The 25218-nt window shown below is 29.8% G+C and overlaps 2 protein-coding genes and 1 non-coding gene across 13 annotated transcripts in view; 1 reads left to right on the forward strand and 2 right to left on the reverse strand.

Annotated features, from left to right (window-relative positions):
• The window catches only part of LOC117920112, an 81024-nt gene extending 77932 nt beyond the window's left edge, over nucleotides 1–3092 (reverse strand). For all 11 annotated transcript variants that reach the window (XR_004652201.1, XR_004652200.1, XR_004652197.1 and 8 more), the window contains exons 1-2: nucleotides 2757–3092; nucleotides 2323–2421 (exon numbers count right to left, since the gene is read on the reverse strand). The gene's annotated coding sequence lies outside the window, so the exon portion shown is untranslated. The remainder of the gene's footprint in view (nucleotides 1–2322; nucleotides 2422–2756) is intronic.
• Nucleotides 3093–13165: 10073 nt separating this feature from the next.
• LOC117920228 (universal stress protein A-like protein) lies at nucleotides 13166–16541 on the reverse strand. The gene is made up of 4 exons (XM_034837634.1): nucleotides 16232–16541; nucleotides 14636–14739; nucleotides 14098–14216; nucleotides 13166–13271 (listed from the first exon to the last, which is right to left on the reverse strand). The coding sequence occupies exons 1-4, from the start codon at nucleotides 16539–16541 to the stop codon at nucleotides 13166–13168; spliced, it is 639 nt and encodes a 212-aa protein (XP_034693525.1).
• On the forward strand, nucleotides 15544–15617 carry TRNAN-GUU. Its single transcript has one exon. It is a non-coding gene; the product is annotated as a tRNA-Asn (tRNA).
• Nucleotides 16542–25218: the final 8677 nt, after the last annotated feature.

Here is a 25218-nt window from a genome sequence, read left to right on the forward strand (position 1 = left end):
AGAGATCAATCGGTGATTTTGGGATGGGTTATTTGGATAAAAGGGTTCAAATAATACCCTTATTTGTAAAAATGACCTCCAGCGTTTTAAATCTTGATATGTGACACATTTTTGACAAAAAAAATACCCCTTTCTATTTAGTTTTCCTCCAAAACACCAATCTCCTTTTTCATAGTTTCTTTTTTTTTTTTCCTTACTTTTTGCTCTACAATAAACGAAAAGGAATCCTCACTATTCTTTCTTCTAATCTTTATCATTGGCTACAAGTAATTGAATGATGTAAATAGTCAACACCTTTTTCTTTGGGATAACCGATTAAAAGGGACAAAATAAACATGAAATTGCAAATCTAACCTCCCGCTTTTTTTTACCCAAAAAATATCCATTTTGGGCAAGAAGGCCCTCACTTTTTTCTTGTAAAAATAACCCTTTTTTTTAAACACACATGTAAATGATGAAAATGTTTAAGGGTATTTATGTCAAAAATGGATTACTCTTCAAGTTCAAAAATGGGAGAGATTAGTTTTACAAATTTGGGATCTGTTCATTCCATTTAATCAATTAATCCTTTTTCTTCTATCTTCTCCTCTCTCTCTCTCTCTCTCTCCCTCTATTTCCATTTTTTCTTTTATTAAAAAAAAATGAGAAAGGAGTTAAGAGAGGCAAACAAAAAGCTTAAAAGGGGTTGAAAAATTTTATTTGTATAGTAAGGTTTAATGTTGGTAAGCGACAAATCTCATCTATGGAATATTATGATGATTTTTGGTAAACTTAATCATAGTTTAGTCTAGATGCATGCACATTTTGAACGAAAATTTAATCCTAATTAAGTTCCTTGGTAATGAAACTTAACCTTAGTATCATTCAAATGACCATTATGACTAATAACTTAACTATAGTTAAGCTTTAAGTAACTGAAACTTAATCATAATATAGTTCAAATGACCATTATGATTGATAACTTAACAAGGGTTAAGTTCTCTATAAATAAAACTTAACCACAATGTAGTTCATGTGCATCAATTGTGATGGAAAACTTAAATTGTTATATATTTTGTAAATAAAATTTAATCTTAGTTGAACAACATACAAAAATATTCATACAACTTAACATAAGTTTTTTGTAAAATAAATGAGATCCATAAAATATTAAAAAACAAGTGACTTCACTTTTCATTAAAAATTAGTTGATATTGATTAATAAATTACAAGTTCAATTATCCAATATACAAAAAAAAAATACAAAAAACCAATCCCATGTTTTATACTCCTTATCACAATATATAAAAGAGGACATCAATCTTTTACATACTCAATCATCATCTGTAAAAAAAATAAATAAATAATAATAATAATAATAATAATAATAATAATAATAAGGAAAAAAAAAACCCCTCAATATCCAACAAAATAACCAAGTATGTTTCACTTCCGATCATGCTATATTTGTACAGAGAAATCTTGCATAAGAGTATTTACCTCTATCTTGATATCTAAAGATACAAAAGAATCAATCTTTTATACTCCATATCACAATATATAAAAGAGGACAACATCAATCTTTGACATGTTCATCATCTGCCAACAAAAACCCAAAAAATCCAACAAAATAACCAGGTATGTTTTACTTCAGATCATACTATAATTGTATGAAGAAATCTTGCATAAGAGTACTTGCCTCTATCTTGAATCTCAGGATGCAAAAGAATCAATCATTTGCAAGTCTTGAGATGAAGATGAAGCTATGATGGTAAGAAAAAGTCGAACTGAATTGATAAAGCTATGGCAGGGCTTGACAATGCAGACAAAGAGCCTAAGAAACTTCACAAAGACAAAACAAAATGAGTTTTTAGAGAGAGATGAGTAGCTAAAATGGTAGGGAAATAAAACCTGGAATGAAGTTTTGGTCCTTTAGGAGGGAAATAAAGGAGGTCAAAATGTCTAAAGAGGGTCATGGCTCCAAAATATCACAAAGAGAGCTATTTTTCCAATTTCATAATTATTTGGGGTTATCTGTCCAAACAACCCTTCTGAGACAAATAATAGTTCATTTTCCAGAATCCTCTCTCAGATTTTCTTTTCTCTCAAACACTGCATTTCATCACAAATAAAAACAAATACAAAAAGAAATAATCCAGAGAATTATTTTTAAAGATATTTGATCTAGCAATTCAAGACTCAGATCAGACTGCAGGATCAGCAATACTTTTATTTACCAACCTAATATCCAATCAATGATGTAAACTAAAATTTTATTATAATTAGGTATTTAGGGTATGACTAGGGAAAATCCTAAAAACATATATCAAGTTTAAAACTCACCAAAGGCTTTTGAGGCACAACATTTTCCGATACCAATAAGTTATTTGATTCCGCGTCTTTAACCGAGCCTCCCTGCTTTTTTTCCTTCGCAACATTAACCTATAAAAACGATGCTGTGACCTGTGAGCATAATATTAAAAGGGTAAAGCTCGATCATTTCTAAATATCCAGACCCAGCAAGCTGAAACAAATCCTAGACCAACCATTTTCGATTAAAGCATAAACAGGGGAAATTTAGTGTTTATATAGAAACCAAAGGAAAAAAGAAGCAATCCAAAACATTTTAAAATGATGAATCGATCAAAGCAACTGAAAATGCAAGATTCGTATGAAAGCGAGAAAAATAAATTGCTTTAGAGCTAGCACTTTTTTCTTTTACTACCAGTCTTTCCCGAGAACCAAACAGAAAACAGAGAAGAGTTAATAGCACATACAGCACCATCCTCTTGAGCTCCAACTTCAACGTTTTTCTTCTTCTTCTTTCTTCTTCTTTTTTCTTTTTCCTGAATTTCTCAGCCTCTAGCATCGCCGCGAGGTTCTGGAAAACGCTCAAATCGGAGAGCACTTTTAGCTCCTCCTCTCTTGTTCGCTTCCTCTCCAAACGCATCCTCGGTTTCTTGGCCTTGGCATCTTCCTCCTCTCTACTACTTGATGAGACCACAAATTTTCCCGCATTTTCCATCATTTTCTTTTCCCGGAAATTTGGGTGGGAAAATGTAGAATTCTGCAATGAAAATATTCTGAATGCTCAGTGAGCTCAGGCTTCACAGTGAGCATAGGCAAATTTTTATAAAAAGAGAAAATAACATAAAATTTTAAGATATGCTGTTTCTGATTTTATTTTTAATTTCTGTTTTATTAAAATAAAAATAAATAGTCAAAGTTGTAACCACATGCACAAAATCTTTACATCATAGATATTGTATGCCCTAAGGTCATATTACTCTTAAGTCCAATAAGGCCTTTATGGAGAACTTTCTCCATTTGTTACGGGATATCACAAACATCACTTATGTAGATACAACATCCTCGTTATGTTTCACTGGTCAAACAAACAAACATTCCTTACACAGTAAACAAACTATCACATACAGGTCGAGATTGGTTCTAATACTATTTGCAATTACTCTCACTCAATCATGTATATATTATCCGTTTTAAACTCAATAGGGGTTTTAAGGCTTTAAAACACATATATAAGATTAAGACAAACTTATAAATATACAGCGTTATGAACTTTATCTTCTATCCGATGTGATATATTACAAAAGTACAATTAAATTGTGTAGATATTATTTGCTTTAAACTCATTAGGGTTCTCATGGCTTTAAAATACGTTATAAGGTCAAAAGGAGTTCATAAATATATAGCATTAGAAACTTGATTTTCTATTCAATGTGAAATATTATAAAAGTGCAATTATTGAAATAAAATTTATTATAAAAACAGAAAAATGATAACTATTTTATGTTATTAAATATCATATACATGTTAAACAAAATATATTTTCAACAATACTTCACAAAATAATTAATAATATACTACAATATTATTATTCTTATATTTTAAAAGAATCCAAGCATATGGAAATTTGAATTTTTTTCAAAATAAAATATTCTTAAAAATTATTTTTATTTTTTATTAAATATATTTAATTAGTTGAATATTATATGAAAAATAAGTAAGTGTAAAATATCATATTTTATCTTATCCTTCATCAAATTTGAACCTAGGTGTACATCCCTTGAGTGAATTGAGTGTTGATCAATTTGGTTTTTGACATTTTATGAATATTGTAAAATCAATGCAAAAACAACAACATGAATAACAAGTAAATTATATTTATATTCATCTCCTTGATTTTCTATTTAAAAATATCTCAAATTCCTAATTAATTTAAATTATTTTTTTATAAATAATATAGTGTAAAACATTTTATACGTTTGCAATATTAAGTTTCCTTATATAATAAGAAAAGTTAATAGGAATAATTATATAAATATTATAAGTCATTCAAACAAAAGGTTATTAAATGAAAATAAGCTTATAAAACTATAGTGAATAGATATGTGAGGAAGAATAAGAAATATTCGATGAAGTGAAGTACTTGAGGTTCAAAGTGTAGATGTAAGGAGTAAGAAAATATGAAATATTTTAAAAACCCAATAATTATATTTTAGTTTGCTAGTTCGTAATATTCTATATGAAATAGTTGAATGATTTTCTTTTATCAATTGATATAAACATAGTTGATCAAACCACATTAAATACTCGTGTATTTAAATTTCCTTGCAACTAAATCTTGCTTCATGCCTCATTTCCTATATTTTATTGCCTTCTTTCTTACTCCATAATGGTCATTTCTCATCTTTCAAACTCATGATATCCTCACCTTGCCTTTCCTCATAGTCCACGAGTCTTGACTCACTTATTTCCTCATTTAGCCCTTTATTGATCTTTCAAAATCTAAAGTGATTCAACTTGCACCCTTTTCTTCCCTTAAACCTAAGATAAATATCCAAAATACAAGTTAAACTCATGACTGAGACCTTAGCATTAATTTAGGTCAAGTTAGGTGATTTGAATGTCATTCAATGCACAAATCATATTAAATATATGTCATTAGATCACATATTTTGGCTCTAATCAAAATACCTATTGTTATCGGCTTCCATTAATAAACCTAATTCATAAAGAATATATGATCACTTTAAGATCTAACCCGTTGATGAAAATCACTGTTAAATTTGATATAAGCTTGATATTCTTTTACAGTTGTAAGACAACAATGTAAAAGTCTGGTAAACTCATGACTACTTGATAACCTTATATCATAAGTCACGTCCAATGTACAACCATATACACTAGTGCACTCACCATCGGAAACCCATCCCGATGACCAAAACAAGTCATCCATCCAATTAAAAGGTAGTACATTACAACCTTTAACTAGCTATGAACAAATTATTTATTTGTTAGGAACCCATGACTTTAATCTTTTATACAACTCCTAATACACTCAAGTCACATATAAGGTAAGAGATGCAAACCAAAATGCTCATAAAGTACATTGCATTAAATGAGAATAGAAAAAATTGAAACTGAAACTTCATTAATAAATAATAAATTCCAAATTATTTTAAGATCAACTCATACTTTTAAGGGTTTTATCCTAACATTCTCTCACTAGCTCTCAAAGATAAGGAGGGTATGTCCCAGTGTGACATTCAATGCATGGCAGAATGAGAAGTTAGACAATATCAACCATCTATCTTTGAGTTAGAAATCGGTCATCATCGGCACATCCATTGTCAAACCCGATCTAAGCATAAAAAAAGCATATCCTAAAAGAGAAAGCATGATCATATCTATATATACACCAAATCCCCAAACACCTATCCAAGTAGAGATTGTCAAAGATGACATTTGAGGCCTCATGGTGGTCTTAACACGCGAGACATAATATAGGTTAGGATGATAAGTAAAAGAAATGAAAGAAAATTGGTTTAACATACCCTATGATCAAACCTATACCCTCATGTGCAAAGTGTAATATGTACAAAAGATCTCATAAACAATGGACTTAAAAATGTCTAATGTGAATATACTGGTGAGAATAAGGAAATAAAGAAGCATTGAACTGTCAACGAGATGTGTAAGAATGATGTGAAGAAAATATCAAACTTGGAACATTTAATATAGAAGAACCAAAAGGCAAAACAGATGGGATAGGTCAAAAATAATAATAGGGGTGAAAGAAAAAAAAGGAAAAAAAATGATGACTAAATCATATCAAAGCATAAATATGATGAACAAATACACTCTCAAACAGTAAGATAACATAAGCTTTCTCTGGTGTGGTAACCCTCTCAAGATAAGGAACTCCAAATCAATGTCTATAAAACGGATAAGGGAAATGATATGACTGTTGGGAATATATGAATTTATCCATTCCCTATCCTTGGAACTTGTAGGGTATATGTAAACTTCCTAGGCTTTTTTAAACTATTGCAGTGGAAACATATGGCTATAAAAACCATATTAGGATAAAGATCTAGGGATATAGTACTCATGTCTAGATTTAAATGTTCTCAAATCAATTCCTCATTGAGAAAAACATGTCTGAAGGTCTTGTACACTTAAAATCTTATGTCGAATGACTCAAACCACGATTTTGACATTCGAAAGTGTGGGCTTTTGAGATGAGGAAGTTATGACTCTTTCTCTCTATCTTTGGAGGTAGAAGAAGGCTCTTACCAAAAAGTGATGAAAACCCTAATCCCTAAGACGTATTATAGAGTTCTCCAACTAAACTAAAGTGACTTCAACCCAACAAGGCTTGGATTGCATAATTTAACTCAAAACTGATCCTAATTGATTAATTAACCACACAAGGTCATATAATTAATCAATTAGTCCAATCCAAAGACCTTGTTAACTATCCCCTATGTAACTTTGCATAATTACCAAAACACCCTTATCCACAAAAGTGAACCTAGAACTAATCCAACCCTCATAAACCATGTCATCATGATATATAAGCTGAGAGTGGGGACCATTGGAACCAATAGGAGTATTGGCTCCCTCGTAATCCATTATGAAGTAGATTCAACATTCTACTAAAGAAAATCACCTACACTCCAATATCCCATGTAAATAACAACAAAACAAAGCTCAGGGTCCTTGACCTACCATCCACTATATGCAGACTTCTCATAAACTAGTGTTTATAATCTAACAATGTAGTATTATCACTTATCAAGATTACCTCTCTAATCCTTAAATTACAAATTCCACTTATTATATGATCAAATGACATACTCTAACTCATAAAGGGACCAAGTCAAATTCCGCTCAGGGAATTACTACAGTGACACAGATGTCATGTTCATATGTCCTTTAGATGACCTAAGTCTTAATCCATAAGATATTATGGTGCCTCTATTGAGAATAACTATTGTCACCAACTTCCATCAATAGTAACCTAATTCATAAGGATATATGACGACTTTAGGATCTCACCCATAGGTCAAAACCTCCTATTAATTTTGGCACAAACTCAATATCCTCCCAAGGTTTAGAGTCCATACAGTATAACAACTTAGTGAATCATGACAATTGATAGTCTTACTTCATAATCCACCGTAAGTCCTGTCCATTATGCATCACATACACTAGTGCACTCACCATAGGAAACTCATCCAAATAACCAAGTTAAGTCATCCCTCCAATTAGGAGATAGTGCACTACAATCTCTACTGGATTCCCCAAATCCATGAAGTAATTGTGGACAACTTATTTACTTACAAGGAACCCATGACTTGTATCTTTTGTCCACTAATGCACCCAAGTCATGTACAATGGAAAAAATACAGGCTGAATACTTAAATCAATGCCAATACACCAAAGGGATAGTAAGGGGACAATTAAATCTAAATTTATTACATCATGTCTTGCTTTTAGGAGCTTAATACTAACGAACATAACCAAACCTAGAGTAATCATCAATAAAAGTGATGAAATACTCATACCTTGCATGTGCTTAGACATTAAAAGGTCCACACACATTAGTATGTACTAACTTAAGACATGTTTTGGTTCTAACCCCTTTAGAAGTAAAAAGTCTCTCAATTATTTTACCTTTTGTACAAGATTTGTAGACTAGAAGGCTTTCTGAACCTAAGAAATGCAAAGTTTTGGACTCAACCAACCTTTAAATTCTATTTAAATTTATATAACTTGGGCATATATGCCATAAGTATGTTACTTTGTGTTAGGTATTTTCTTCTGAAATGAGACATGATTATTTTCAACAATAGGCAACAAAGAAATAAGAGTGATTCAAAACAAATTATCTATTAATGCACCTAAGCAAATAAATGAATCATTCTTTCTCATAAAAATACTTTTATTAAAATAAACTAAACAAACCAATTTATTTAAACTAGAAGTTGAAATCAAATTCTTTCCAAACTCGGGTACATAAAGACAATCCTTGAGCTCTAGATGTTTATTGTCTTCTAAAACTAAGGTAACATCTCTCATTACTTGCATAACTATCCTTGTAGTAGATGCCATAATTAGGTACATATCTCCCTTATTTAGGCTTCTCCTTAATTGAAATCTCTGTAAAGAATTATATATATGACCACCAGTGGCTCCAAAATCTATCTACCATGAATTGGCGGAATCCACCACTAAACATGATTCAACTAAAAGTGAATGGGACATTCCTTTCTTTTTCTTTAGGTAGTTAGGGCATTCCTTCTCCTATGAGCCCTTCTTATCATAAATGAAACACTTGTCATTTCCCTTGCTCTTGTATTTCCCAACTTTGGTCTTTTTTTGAAAGTATTTTTCTTCTTATTATTATAGGAAGAATTCGAAGAACATTTCATTGCCTTGTGAACACTTCTAATATCCTTGAGAATCCTTTCAGGCATTTAAAGCTCCTTCATCAGTTCAACTAAGCTCCTCATTGACTTATTTATAGTATAATTGAGTTAAACTACTTAAAAGAAGTTTGATAAGGTCTTTAAGATCATATTGACCTTGGTTTTCCTATTAATTTCAAATCCAAATATCTCCATCTCATTAAAGAATGCAATCATATGAATCATATGATCTTTAATAAGAGTTCCTTCTATCATCTTAGTGTTCATGATGGATCTTAGGGTAAATTGTCTAGCTAGCCTACCCTTATCACTAAACATCTCTTGTACCCTTATCATATGATCTTTAATAAGTAGTGGCAATGCCCATGTGCTACTATAGCAACACATTGTTAAGAGACCAAAGTATGATATAAGGAGCCTTCTCACCTATTCTTTTCCACTTAGAAAGAGCATATTTCTCTTCCTACTAGAAAGCTTATTAGAAATGGGTGGAACAAACTTCAGAGTTACCCATTTCATTTGTTTTTTCATGAGCACTATGTCTAGGCTTCTTTTCTAGTCAAAATAATTAGGTTTAATCAATTTTTTATTAGTAAGAATCAGAATGATAAGGTTATAAGACATGATTCTTGTAACAAATAAAACATTTCATGCATTAATAGAGAAAAGTGAGCATTTAAGGCAATGTGGTAATTAATTTAGCAAGTGTATTGCTTTCAAATTACATATATCTATGTAAGGTATTCTAGTATCATAAGAATCAAGTCTACTTTAGATAGGTCATGACTCTTATTACGAGGTTAAAGACACCCTCTCTAATTAATGGTTAAATCCACCACTAAATATTCAACAAAAAGAAAATGATGTATATTTTCCTCTTTCCTTAGGTAAACCAAACATTCCATTTCTAGTGTCCTAAAAGGTCACAAAAGAATTACTTCCCCTTGAGCTTGCTTTCTTATTCATTCACCTAAACTTTCCTTATTTGGTGTGGATTTCAGTATAGGCTCAGTATCATTTCAAGGTTGAGAGTCTATACAGTATAGTAATTTAGTGAATCATGACAATCAATAATCTTACATTATAATTCACCGTAAGTCTTGTCTAATATATATCACATATACTAGTTGCAATCACCATGAGAAATTCATTCGAACAATCAAGATAAACCATCCATACAATTATGAGGTAGTGGACTATAGTCTCTAATGGATTGCCCAGATCCATGAACTAATTGTGGATAACTTATCTAATTATAAGGAACTGATGACTTGTATCCTCTATGCAACTCTTAATACACTCAAGTCATATACAATGTAAGAGACATGAGTGTGTATACTCAAATATTCGATTAATGTAAATGAAATAATAAAAGAAAACGAACAAACATAGTTAAATAAATTTATAAATGAATCTCAATGTGTTGCATAATGCCATACTTTTTAAGGGCTCAATTTCAACATTTGTAACTATATTAAGGTCTCATCCATAGGTTAGAGTCTCTTATTGATTTTAGCATGAGCTTAATGCCCTCTCAAGGTTGAAAGTCCTTGTAGTAAAGTAGGTTGGTGAATTTGTAGACCCTCAATTTTGTCCCTTGACACTTGCATGTATCTCAAGGATGTTGCATGCACCCAATTTTTATAGGTCACGACCATGGATCCCTTGTTGAGCTTAATCGGTTTTCGGACCTCACAAGAGTTCACCTATGGCTTGATTTAGTGAGAGCGTGGGTCCATTATGAAATGCTGTCATGGCCAATTCCTTGGTTCATATCACGCTACAGGTCAGGAGTTAGGGTCTCCACAAAAACTTCAGTTCAGTTGGAGCTCGGCGAAGCCCATCCAAATAAGAAGCAATCTGGCTTGTTTTAGTCATTTCTCCCTCCTCCAAGCTTGGAATTGCGCACCGTTTTTTTTTAGCTCGCTAAAGCCCATCCAAATCAGGAGTACTCTAGCTTGTTTTAATCATTTTTCCGTCATCCAAGCTCGAAATTAAGCACCGTTTTTTTTTTGGATTCCTTATTCTTCGAGAAATATTCTGTCAAAGTTTGAGAATTTTTATCAACCGACTCGACCGGTTTGTTATTGGCATTCTTGGCACCCTAAGTCCATTTAGATGCACTTGGCCCATTAGGTACACTCCTAGGTCACTTGACACATTTCTGTCACCCTACATCACTTAGGTCACTTAGACACTTTTTCACCTAGATCACTTAAATGATTTTTTTGGGCTTAATTCCCTAAGATTAATTTCTTGATTGCTTGATTTTTGAGATTAGGTGAGTATTTGGCTTGATTTTCATTTTGCTTGCTTGATATGAATTTTCGATATTTAATTGTGTCAATTTGATATTTTGTTTTTTTTTTAAAAAAATTAATTTCTTATTGTGTCTTAGTTTAATATTTAGATTATTAATTATATGAATTTGATATTTATTTATTTTTCTTATTCTATTTATTTGTTCATTTATTTATTTATTTTCAGAAAATTGCATGTGATTAGTGATCTTATTATTATTATTATTATTATTATTATTATTATTATTATTATTATTATTATCGTCATTATTATTATTGCATGAATTAATCCTTAGGTTTTTCTCATATATGCTTGTATTGATATTTTCTATTTTTCTTTTCCAATTAGCATTAATTTTATTTATTTATTTATTTTCTATTAGAATTTTTTTTTTTTTAATTTGTAGCTTATTTATTTATTTATTTTTTGCATGGGAGTTCGATAACTCCCAAAAATGCAGAGGGCTGTCACATTTCCGAAAGAAAGGACAGTACTTACCAGAGCATGTGGAAATGAGATTAGAGGATATTTTTGGAAGGTTGCATCTTGATTGATATGTAGACTAGATGCATGGGGAAGATGGACGGTATCTTTTGGAAGATCTTCACATCACACGTTGAGAGAAGAATAAGAGAGTTGATGATGTAAAAGGGTTTTATGGGGAAGAGACATGTAAGCTGACCAGAGGAAGAGGATAGTTTTTTTTTTTTTTTTTTTTTCTGGGAATGAGAGTTTGCAGAGTAGGGAACATAGTTTTTTAAAGAAAGTGAGGATTTTAAGAAGGGAGGGGAGAAATCGGCAGAGATGAGAGGTTTTGGAAACAACCTGGAGGTCTGGAGAAAAAAGAGAAAAACAGAGAAAAATGCCTGGAAAAGAAAACAAGAAGAAAAAAAAAATTGAGTGGAAAAAAGAAAAAAGAAAAAAAAAAGGATTTTACTGGAAAGGTCTTAAGAGAGATAACATTCAGGTGACATTTGAAGAAGAAGAGTGGAACCAGAATTTTTTTCTCAAGGGAGTCCTACAACGCTTTATTACCTGCTACCAAGGCACGTTCTCACTCTCACTTTGTTATTATTTCGTTATCATGACTTGATTTTGAACTATGATCATTTTGGAATCTATTGATATCCTAATTAATTGTCATAGCTATTTCACCTTATTTAGTAAAGACCCTTTCTTTTTAAACTTAAAGGGGTGATTCGGTTTTTACCGTACCTTCCCAATAGGTAGCTTGATCCCCGGACCTAAACTCAGGTTTTTCGCATATAACTTTTCCACAAAAATCAGGAGTCCTTTTAAGGGTTTTATTCTTACTTGTTTTCTCCTTTAAAAAATAAATAAAAGTAAGTGGCGACTCCAAATATTTTCTAAAAAATTATATATTTTCACCAAATAAACCAAACAGGGAATTTGGTATTACAGTTCCTTAAAAATTGGATGAAACTTTGCGAATAAAATATATTGTAATACAATATGAATGCTGGTATTACAGTTCCTGAAGCTACAACTGCATAGACTATATGGATGTTTAGTACAATATGTTTTATTTGCAAAGTTACCAGCATTCTTGGTTCATCCAATTTTTAAGGAATTGTAATACCAAATTTCATGTTTGGTTTAATTTCTTGAGTTTTATTTTATTTTTTTGTGAAAATTAAGTTTTTTAAGTTTTGTAAATAATTTCTTTGTATTTTCTCATCTTTTATTTTATCTATAACATCAAAAAATACTTACTTTTATCTACTTTTGAAGATATTACATTTATTGTTTTAATTATTTTCTATTTTTTGTACTTTATTAATTTCACTTTATCTTTTTTCTATCTTTGATATTGATGTTTCCTCCACCTCTCCCCCGAGGTATAAGAAAACAAAATTTAATCAAATTTTGTTTTACTTAACTTTTCTTAATCTAATAATTTTTTATTATATAAAAAATTTTCTTGAGGTTAATGTTGTAATTCTTTTTTAAGGAAAAAAGGAATTGTGATCCTAACTTGTAATTAAAAAAACAAATACAATTTTTTTTAAGTAGCAAACAAACCTTTATTGCGGAAAAAGGAATTCCCATATGTTTCAAACACTAGTAGAGCCAAGTGTCAAACACTGCTTATTACACACATGTATTATAGAGAGAGAGAGAGGGGGTTAGGTGCTGGACTCCCTGGACAGCTTCTCCTTTGGTGGCTTCACTATGAGGATTGGACATTTTGCATAGTGGGCACAATAGTCACTCACACTCCCTAAAAATGCCCTGCAACCATCAATAATTAAGTTAGCTAAAAGGTCATTAATAATGAACCCTTTTGCACGAGGAAATATGGAAGTCTGTGACATTCTTCAAGCTCCTTTTGTTCTAATAGAGTTTACTTCTAAATTTATTTTAAACATTCCTTCATCCATGTTCCTAGATCTCTTAAATTAATATATATATATATATATATATCTATTAACAAAAATCATTAATTGCTTACAACATTATTTATAAAAATTAATTGAAATTATTATTATTTTTAAATCTTAAATTAGTATTATATTAAAAGCATATTAAATATAATAAAATAATTAAAAAAAAAAAGAGAAATATGAGAAATTATGGGTTCTATTGAAAACAATTTTTGTTTGATAATCAAAAACAATTTTTAGTTCTTAAATTTAAAAAAAAAAACTAAAAAATATTTTTTAAAAACATCTTTTTGTGATTTGTGTTTGTTTAAGATTATTTTAAAAAATGATTATATAAATATAAAAAATAATTATAAAAAAAATATTTTTAAAACATATTTGAAAATATAGCAAATAGAGTAAGATTCTACACAAACATTTATTTTACAAAATACCATAAACCAATTTTCAAAAAACTGTTTTTCAAAATCCGATTAGTTACCATAGCTGAGCATATACAAAGACAAGGTGGTTTTAACGTCCACCATCTACTGAATTTTGAAATAATCAAACATTGACTAGGCTTGATTTACAGGGTTTGAATGGAAAAAACAAAATCATATTTGTTTGTGTGTTTTTTATCAGCTCATTTTATGTCTTATCTCTTCATTAATATTGCAAACATAAAGAGTCACCTTTTGAGCCTGCTAAGGCCTCGGCTGCCTACAAGAAGAAGATCAACATGCATTTGCTCAGCAGCCTGGCAAATCATTTCCTTCGGATCCCCATCCAATATTAGGGTTTCAGCTTTAACCTGCGCAAAAATCAGATCTCAAATGCATCAATGACCATTTTTAAAACAATTAAGGTAACTCTTTTTAAAAATACTTTTCAAAACAATTTTTGAAAATTTATAAATTTGGAAACATGTTTATGTAATACTTTATTTTTAATATTTATATAATTATTTTTAAAAATAATAATAAGAAAACAATTCAAAACAACTAAAAAAATAATTTTTGTTTGTTTTCTACGCGCAAAAAAAAATAGAAAATAGTTTTTACATTATATTTTTCTTTTTTCTTTTTTTGAAGAGAAAATTGTCCTCGTTGTCAAATGGGATCATAATTTCACATTTTAATCATTTTGTTCATCTTATTAACTAACAAAGAGAACATATATAAATCAATTGTAATGAAAGTGGGGTGATTTTTTTGGTCACAAGGGACTTACCATCTTATCTTTGCATAGTCGCAATGCCCGAGAAAGTATCACAGAAGAATTTTGCTCTTGGGCTTTCCTCACAGATTCAATAACTGTCGATGTTGCATAAATACCTATTGAATCAGTATAAATATTTACAACAAATGTAATTGAAAGAAATACTGCTACAATTTGAAATTAAACTCGGATTTAATCAAGATAATAAATTTAAATTTTCGAAGACAATTATATAATAACACATGTTTTACCGTGTGCATGCATTTCTGATCCAATTTTAGCGTCCCAAAGTATTGCATACATCATTTTGATTTGGAGTGCCCACCACAATCCATTAGAAAAATTAGTGGTATATTAAAAGTAAGCAAGTTTAATAGCCTAAGGTGAGCCATAACTTTGATATTACAATGGTGTAAATTTACACTACAAGAAGCCATGGGCCTCTTATAATTTTCATTTGTTTCTTATAATCACATAAACAAAGAAAGATATCGATGTTTCTTAAGTACATGACATTTACAAATTCATGCATGATGAATTCCACTTGCCCTCATGATTTCTTTGATATTTTAAGCAATTTACCTTATTAGGGTAACTATCATATTGGCTCATCCAATATTCTAAAACCAATGATTGATTAATGAGATCAATTTTCACGTCTTATAACAATTGTAACTTGTTTTACCCACTAATTTTATATTATGCACATTTTTTAGTACTTAAAGTTCATCGACAAGTGAAATTATGTGATTCTCTTTTTTCTTATTGTTTTAGGAATAATTCACTGGATTCGAAAACCCTTTCCCATGTGAATGTATGTCTTGAATTTATGAATATTTTCACAAGTTTTTCTAAATACGATTGCTTATAGTTTTCTTTTATATTGTATTTAATTCTATTGAAAAGTTACTGGTAACATAGCTGGAATAGCTCAGTTGGTTAGAGCGTGTGGCTGTTAACCACAAGGTCGGAGGTTCAAGCCCTCCTTCTAGCGAAGATCTTTTTTCCCCTCAAACTCTCATTCTAGCATTGATTAATGTATTTGTTACAATGATAGCTTTATGATGTTGTTTCCTACCTAAAATTACTTTTTAATTCACACTAATTAAAAAGACAAAATAGAGGAATGATTAATGACATTTTCTTATAAAATAATAGTAATAATTTAATATATTTTCAAATATCTCAAAATATTAATATTATTATAATGATAGTTTAAGAATTAATAATTGAGTTTTTTTTTTTAAATAAGATATCTAAAAGTTAAATTACAAATTAAAACCAAAATATACTAATTTTATTCTATATTTTTAAATATAAAAAATATTCGATTTTTAGTGAAAATGTTTTTACATTAATAATAAACTTTCAAATTTTTTAAAATATTTTCTAAATTTCATCACATATCTAATTTTTATGCTTGATTATATAGTCACTTGTGTACATAAACATTTATATGACCCTTTTTTTTTAACTCATCACTTACAACAGTAAAATTAAATAAATACAAATTTTTCTGGGGAAAAAAACAAAATAAAAATAAAAATACTTTTAAAAAATAAAACCGAAAAACCTCGGAGTGTAAATGCGGAAGAATTTAGTACTGACCAGGTCCCGCAGGTAAGACGTAGTTATGGAAGGGCTGCTGCACATGGACCACCGTCACCATCCCCACCTCCTCCGTCTCCACCGCCGCTCCCTTCCTCCGGAACAGATTCTCCAACGCCCACTGTAGCGCATAGAAGCTGCTCTCGCTCTGGTCCACCGCCACCATCACATTCATCTCCTTCACGGCCTCCGCCTCCGCCTCCGCTTTCCTTGCCAGCTGCCGCCGCTCTTCCGCCTGCACCTCAATCGCCACCCCCTTACCCTCAGTCGCCATTGCCCTCAGCTCCGGTGTCTGCGCTGCGGTTTCCATCCTCCCTCTGCTACAAATCCTGTGAGCAATGACCCGAGGCTGGTGCTTGGGTCTCTTATATGGGATTTGAATGACTGTTGTGTCCCTCGTGTTCAGCGGATGAGTAGGGGTGTTTTAGTCATTTTAGTTGGTTAAGTACACGAGTCGACTCACGCCGGCGACAGATGTGTTCAAAGAAAGTCCGGCGCGACACGTTGCGGCCATGCACGTAGAATCCAAGTAACGGCGGTGGATTTGGCGCTATTCCGATCACTAGTCTCTTTTGTCTTTTTGCTTTTCTACCTGCAACATATTTCCATAAATACATATAAATATAAATTTATCATAATTATTTTTAGGATAAGCCATATTATGATTGCAGGAAGACGATAATTACATTATTTTATTTTCGACAATTCTATAAAACGTTAAGTATTCTTTTAAAAAATCTAACTGTTTTTTAAAAGAGAGAATTAGGGTGAGGGAACTAGGTTATGATGATAACCGTTTTCGAAATAATTTTAAAAAATAGTTTTTGAAAACCGGATTTTATAGAATAAAAGTTTATTTAAAAACATAAAATGTTTTTAACTTATTTTTAATAATAGTTGAAATATGTTTTTAAAATAAAATTTATATTTAGTGTTTTATTTTTAATTATTTTACATATTTGTATTTTTTTTAAACAACTTTTAAAAACAAGTGAAAACAATAAAAAAAAAACAATTAAAATGATGTTTTTTTTTTAAATACTCTATTTTATCTTCTTAAAAACAAAAAACAAAAAATAGCTTTTGATTGTTATATGTTTTTGGTTATAGATAACAAAAAATTGTTCTAAAAAATATTTTCTAAATAAGTCCTTATGATTGAGGGTTTGTGAAATGAACACAAAAAACACTCATAATGATTGGATGAATAGAAATATAGTTTAATATAATAAGAAATTTTAAATTATTTAATATATTAAACAAGTGTTTGATGTCAGGAGTTAAAAATGAGATATTTATTAGAAAAAAATAGAAGAATTCCTAAACTAGAAAAAAGTTTTGGGACAAAAATATTTTTCATTAATTTCCTTTTAAACATCAATCTTATCTTCTGTCCTTAATTTTTAAAAAAATTGAGATAATAATTTTTTTTAATATATCAATTTTTGAAAATCGTATTAAAAAAGTCATTATATTCTTAAAATAGTTATAAATTTTTTTTTTATATTTTAGATAAGAGTTGCTATTATTTTTTATTTTTAAAAATACAAAATAAGAAATGTATCCAAATAAATTAAATAAATTACTATATACTTTATTTTAAAGTATTTTATTTATCAACTAAACTAATATCCTTTTCTTTTTTTTTCTTTTTTTTTTATCATAAGTTCATTTTGTTGGGAATATTCTAACACTATTTAAAAATATATTTTTTCACTTAACTAACTTTAACATACTATGTTTTATTTTTATAGACTTATTTTTGTTATTGTAATGATTTGTTTTACTTATTTATAAATCATTTAAGCTGATATTCGATCTAATTGTATTAATAAATTTAAGGCGTGTTGAAAACTTATTTGATTAATTCAGATCACTTAAAGATGGTATACAAATATAAAACTCATAGTAGAAGATTTTGAAATGGAAATAGTAGCATTAATAGACTCAAGAGTTGATATGAATTGTATTCAAGAATGATTAATTTGTGTTAAATATTATGAACAAACCAGACAAGAACTTTATGCTGCAAACAAAGGAAAATTAGAAATAGAATTTAAACTTCAAAATGTTCATATATGTCAAGATAATTATTGTTTTAGAACTCAATTTATATTAGTACAAAATATGATTGAACCTTTAATCTTAGGAACTCCTTTTATTACATTACTTTACCATTTTCAAGCAAATGATGAAGGTGTCAAAACTACAATATTAGGAAACACCATATTTTTCCCTTTTATATATCCATTAACTAAAAAAGAAATACATCAAGTCCAAAGTGATTCAATAAATAAAAGAATAAATTTAATTCAAAGAAAACAAGCTCATATAAATTATCCATCAAAAGAAATTCAATATAAAAAGATAGAAGAACAACTTGTAGAAGAAAAAATTCAAAAGAGAATAAAAGAAATTCAAGATCTTTTTCAAAAAGAAATTTGTTCTGATCTTCCAAATTCTTTTTGGTCTAGAAAGAAACATGAGATAAGTCTGCCTTACATTCAAAGCTTTGATGAATCTAAAATTGCTACTAAGGCTAGACCTATTCAAATGAATAAAAAACTTTTAGAATATTGCAAACAAGAAATTGATTCATTATTAAAGAAGAAATTAATCAGACCCTCAAAATCTCCTTGGAGTTGTGCCGTTTTTTATGTACAAAATGCTGTTGAGGTAGAAAGAGGAGCACCAAGATTAATCATTAATTATAAACCTTTAAATAAAGTATTACAATGGATAAGATACCTTATTCCTAATAAGCAAGATCTACTCAAAAGACTACATAGTTCTGTAATTTATTCAAAATTTGATATGAAATCTGGATTTTGGCAAGTTCAAATTAAAGAAGATAGGTACAAAACTGCTTTTACTATCCTTTTTGGTCATTATGAATGGAATGTCATGCCTTTTGGTCTCAAAAATGCCCATTCTGAATTCCAAAATATTATGAATGATATTTTCAATCCTCATTTTCAATTTATAATTGTATACATTGATGATGTTCTAGTATTTTCTGATTCATTAGAAAAACATTTTGTTCATCTAAAAAAGTTTTTCAATGTCATTAAAGCAAACGGAATGGCTTGTTCTGCTCCAAAAATGAAATTATTTCAAACAAAAATTAGATTTTTAGGACATGAAATTTTTCAAGGAAAAACAAAACCGATTCAAAGGTCAATAGAATTTGCTGACAAATTTCCTGGTGAAATAAAAGATAAAAAACAATTGTAAAGATTTCTAGGTTGTTTAAATTATGTTTCTGATTACTTCAAAGATTTGAGAATCATTTGTGAACCCTTATACAAAAGACTTAGAAAAAATGCACCTGTATGGACTGAACATCATACTAGTTTGGTAAAAGAAATTAAACAAAAAGTCAAACGTTTACCATGCATTAGCATCCCTCATCCAAATGCATTGCTCATTGTAGAATCAAATGCATCTAATTTAGGTTATGGAGGCATATTAAAGCAAGAATATAACAATCAAGTGCATATAGTTAGATATCATTCAAGGATCTGGTTGGGCGCTCAAATAAATTATTCAACTGTCAAAAAAGAAGTTTTATCAATAGTTTTATGTATTTCAAATTTTCAAAGTGATTTGAGAAATAAAAAATTTCTTTTAAAAATTGATTGCAAAGCTGCAAAAGATATTTTACAAAAAGATGTTAAAAATTTAGTTTCAAAACAAATTTTTGCAAGATGGCAAGCTTTACTTTCAAACTTTTATTTCGAAATTGAATTTATTAAAGGAGAGTTGAATTCCCTTCCTAACTTCCTTACTCGGGAGTTTTTGCAAGGTAAGGATCCTTCTCCCTCCTAATGGGTACTCTCGTTAGGCCTTAACTCCCTTCCTCATCCAAGAAAACCAAAGCTTCATATGCCATGATCTCAAACTTTCCAAATGTTCGTCCTACTTTTCCATTACAAACATCAAATTCCTTTCAAGTTTTGAGTCCAGATTTTCATCCTCTTCAACCTTCAAAAAGTTTTATTCAAGTTTCTAAATTAACCCCTAAAAATATTGATGTTTAGAGACAATCCAACCCTAACACTATTTCAACATTACCTTCTCCTTCTCAGTCTCCTTCTCCTTCCTTTTCTTATAGTCAATATGTCAAAAAACCCAAAACCTTAGAAATTGTTTTCATTGAGCCAGAGTTTAATTATGAAGAGATTCCTAAAATTCTTCCTTACATCTTTCCTAAAGGAGTCAACTTCAATTCAAATGATCCTTTGAAAACTCGTCAATTTTATGAGTTCATCTTGGTGGACACCGATTCAGTTGAAATTACTCATAACACTGATAAAAACAATCCTCGGATGATTGCTTTTTCAAAATGTCAAATTCTCTGAGTCATGACCATTGCGGATTGAAATAAAAAACCCTTCACTTGCAAGGCTTTTAGTAAACCTTTTCATCCCATGAGTTACAATTACATAGATTACATGGATGCTTGGTATAATATGTTTTATTTACAAAGCTACCAGCATTCTTGGTTCATCCAATTTTTAAGAAATTGCAATACCAAATTTCCTGCTTGGTTTAAAAAATGGTGGACTTTCTTTGGTATACTAGACTCCTTATTTCCTCCTGAAATTCAAGAAAAATTCAACTTTTACAAAAGCAAGACTTCATCTCAGTCTATCACTCAACCCAGACTCTTGACTTTCTGTTCGAAATTAAGAATTTCATAGATTCTCTCATGGAATATTATCAAGAAGCAAGAGCAACCTCCTCCATTTCCATTATCTCTTTCAAGAGAATTCAACATCAGATGGTGGGACAAATTCAATCATGATTTTGTATGTCAACAGAAGGTTTTGCAATTAATTTCAACAAGGCCAGGATCATCTAATTCAAAATATTCAACTAGTTCTTCTCAAGGACCGACTCAAGAAGAATTCCTAACTTTGAAAAGCAAATGTCAAGCTTCATTAGCAGCCGCTACTGATTTAGAGCAATATCGTCAAGGACTCATTCAAACCCTCAAACAGTTTGGAGATCAAGAAAATGAAGAAACTGAAGATGCAGTTCTATTAGATGACTCATACGTAGACCTTGAGTTTATCCTTTACGGAGGACCTATGGGTCAATTCAGATAAAAGATTTCAAGAATCTTTTGTACATCTGTATCTTTGTAAATTTGCTCCCTTGTGATTATCCAGTAAAAAAAAAAAAAAAAGTAAGTAAAGTCTGAAAGTGTGAAAAGTTTGTAAAGTAAAAAAAAAAAAGCCAAAAAAAAAGCCACATCAAAAGTCATGAATAGTAGTGAATAGTAGAATTTGTCTACTTTCTACTACTTTGCAAGCAACGTGGAGAATGGGAAAGTAAAAAGGAATTTTATCTTTTCAAGTCTCTGACAAAGAAAAGAAAAAATATTCTCCCTCTGCAGACTTCATTGCCCCATCTGTCTCTACACGTGATGGATTTAAAAAATTTTCAAGATTGAAGATTCAATAGAATTTCAAGTCCGAATCCTCGCCTATAAATAGAGTCTCAAAGTTCTTCATCAGGCAGAGTTGAGAAGAGAGCTTCAAGAGTAGAGAAAATTTAGAGAGTGCAAAATTTGAGAGTTCAAAAAAAATTTCTCTTGTAATTTTCTTTTTTCAGTCTGTTGTATTCATCAACCTGAGTCATCCCTATGCTGTCAACCAGCCTGTAATCATCAAATCTTTGTAATCAAGGTATATTTTCAATAAACAAAATTTTCAGATTCAAATATCTGCGTTATTATGTTTAAATTTCTGCAATAAATTAGACAAAATTAGACATTAAATATTTCTGTTTTTATGCTTGGAGATCATTAGACAAAATTAATTATTGTGTGCATGAACTGTTGTATGTCTTGGGTGCAAATGGTATCAGAGCCATTTTCTGCTTGAGAACCAAGTGGTGTTACGAGTTGGAACAATAATTAATCGCAGATTTAGTCCTAACTTAGTTCGGGTTGAATTTCCTGTGAACGGATTGGTTAGCCTGTGATAACGGTGTTTAAGGGCAGAAGGAGCGTAAGTCCCATGTTGATCCGCTTGTGGTGGTCCCTGTTAAGGAAATTATCTGAATTGATTAAAGATAAAATTGTGATTATTTTCTGTGACAATGAGTAATATTATTAGGGGATTAAGTAGAATTAGTTCTTCCAGATCTCTTAGGTCCCATGATAGTTCTGCATCTGCATTAAATAATTTTGCATATGATTTAAAAAGATCTTCATATAAGGTAATCAGCTTTACTGCATCATCACCTGCATCATTAGCTGCATCATCATCTACATCATTTTATAGTCATCACATAAAATTTAATATTTCAAAATTAGATGAAGAAATGAGTCAAATAGAAAATCAACTAAAAAAATATGTCAAACTTTGTTCCCGAAATTCCTCTTTTTAAAGAAGAGTCTGAGTCAATTATTTTTTCTCATGATGAACCTCCTTTAAACATAAATATCATTAGAAAAAGAAATATTAAAAGAAATCATTTTGTTCCTGAAGTAGAATTTATCAAAGCAAATTATTTTTCTCCTGAAAATACTGCAAAAAGAAATTATTTTCAACAACTTCCACCTCAAGTTAGAAATGCTTTATGAAAACAATATGAAAAATATATGCAACAAGTTACGATAACGATTCCTTTTTTCCTTTGGTTTTTCAAATATAGGAAACCCCTTAAAAGAATTGCAACATTATCTTCAAGAAAAGCAATCGAAAATTCTCCACATAATAAAAAATTGTTAAAGCAACAAAACTCAAATCAAGAAGAGTCAAGTAAAGAATCAAAAGAAGAGTCAAGTGAGACAAAATTTAATAAAATTTTGTTTTCTTTTGCCCCGAGAAAGGTGGAGGAATCAAAGATAGAAGAAAAAACACTAAAAGAAATTAATGAAATACAAAAAATAGAAAATAAAGAAAAAACAAAAACAATAAATGTAATATCTTCAAAAGTAGATAAACAAATATTTTTTGATGTTGTAGATAAAATTCAAGATGAAAAAACACAAAAAAATTATTTAAAAAATTTGAAAAATTTAATTCTCAATGAAGACTCAAATAAAATTCAAATTAAACCTACACAATATTCAATGGATGAAATTTATAATAGATTCAAAAAGACTCAAAGGCCAATAACTATTAAAGACTTGGAAGAAGAAATAAAAGAAATAAAAACTCAAATAAATCAATTAAAATTAGAAAATTATTTTTATAGACTTATTTTCGTTATTGTAATGATTTGTTTTACTTATTTATAAATCATTTAAGTTGATATTCGACCTAATTGTATTAATAAATTTAAGGCATGTTGAAAACTTAATTGATTAATTCAGATCACTTAAAACTTGCTCATATCTTTTGTAGTGTCTATGGCATCCATGTTGTCATAGAGAATATTAGGACAATAATAATCAAATCTGTTTATTTGTATTTTTCCTTAATTATCATAACTCATATTAAGAATTTACCTATTAAGATGGGTTGAATCTTGGGTTTGGTTTGCAGCTAAATCATTAGTCAACCCAACCTCTAACCCGAAGTGCTTAATTGACTTCAGTTCATTATCGTTTTTTCAATTTTAGATTAAGTTCAAATTATACTCGGATTGATTATATTAGACTTGAATTGGACAAAGTGTATTTATCAAATTCAAGTGGGTTTCAATTAAACCAACCTATAATGACATTTTTAACTTTTTCTTCTATACATTTATATAAGATGATATTTCCACTATAATATGCCTTTTGTATATACTAAAAAACACGACTAATCAATTGTGTTACATATACATTTTAGGTTTAATTTATTGTTTTGTACTCAGACCTTACTTTATTACTTTGTATCTCCATTTATTTGTGTGTAACCTCGTTTATTTATACTTTAGCCTTATATATCCAATGACCTAGATTTCACTGTATACTTTTAATCAAAGATAAAAATATTGGTTTTGACAAATATCTCGATAACTTAATTTTACAAATATATCGATTTATTTTAAATTTAACCTCATATATCCAATGACCTAGATTTCACTATATGCTTTTAATTAAGGATATAAATATCAGTTTTGACGGATACATCGATGACTCGAGTTTACAAATATATAAGGAAATATTGGTGGATATATTAGGAAATATTTGTAGATATTTTGATATAAAATATCAGTGAAATGAAAATTGATTAAAACTCATGAAAAATGTTGGGAAAAGTTCCAAAATATATATATATATATATATATATATATATATATATATATATAAAGTAATAATATAAATATTAAGATTGTTTGTTAAAAAAGTTGATATATATATGATAAAGCTATGATATTTAACAATAATATTCAGGGTTTAATATACTTTACCCCCAACCTATAGCATGTTTTGCATATTGCACCCTCAAGTTCAAGATTGAGCAATGTACCCTCCATCATTTCTAATTTCATGTAATGTGCATTGTTTTAAAGACACCGTTATTTTTTTTGGATGGAAAGACACATGCTCTCCACATGATCAAGGGTAACAATGGTGTTTTTTTTTTTTTTTTTTTTTTTTTTGTATAAACCCCTAATCTGTGGCAGCCCTCATCTCAATCGTTACTCACTTCTGGAATCCCCACCTCTAAGCCTTATCTTCCCTGTTCTTCCTTCGAAGCCCTATAATGCCAATCCCTCAAAGTTGTTGTTGAAACCCCAAATTCTCCTTGTTCATGGGATAGAAATTTTCAAAATCCCCAAATAATTCTTTAGCCCTAAAATCCCACATAGCTTAAGATTTCTCCACGAAGCGATCGTTGAAGGTTGAAGTTGAAGATTTGTCCCTTGAGGTTGAAGATTCGTGAAGGCAAACGAGAACTTCAAGATTAAAGGATTTTCCAGTCCATTGTTATTATGGTAATGAGGCTCATGTTATGACATCGTAGACAAATTTAAATTATGGTAGAAGGTTTTTGGGATGCTAAAAATACAAGGTAATATTATGTTTGTTAGTCAAA

This window comes from Vitis riparia, chromosome 8 (assembly GCF_004353265.1).
Source record: "Vitis riparia cultivar Riparia Gloire de Montpellier isolate 1030 chromosome 8, EGFV_Vit.rip_1.0, whole genome shotgun sequence".
In the NCBI taxonomy this organism is placed as follows: Eukaryota; Viridiplantae; Streptophyta; class Magnoliopsida; order Vitales; family Vitaceae; genus Vitis; species Vitis riparia.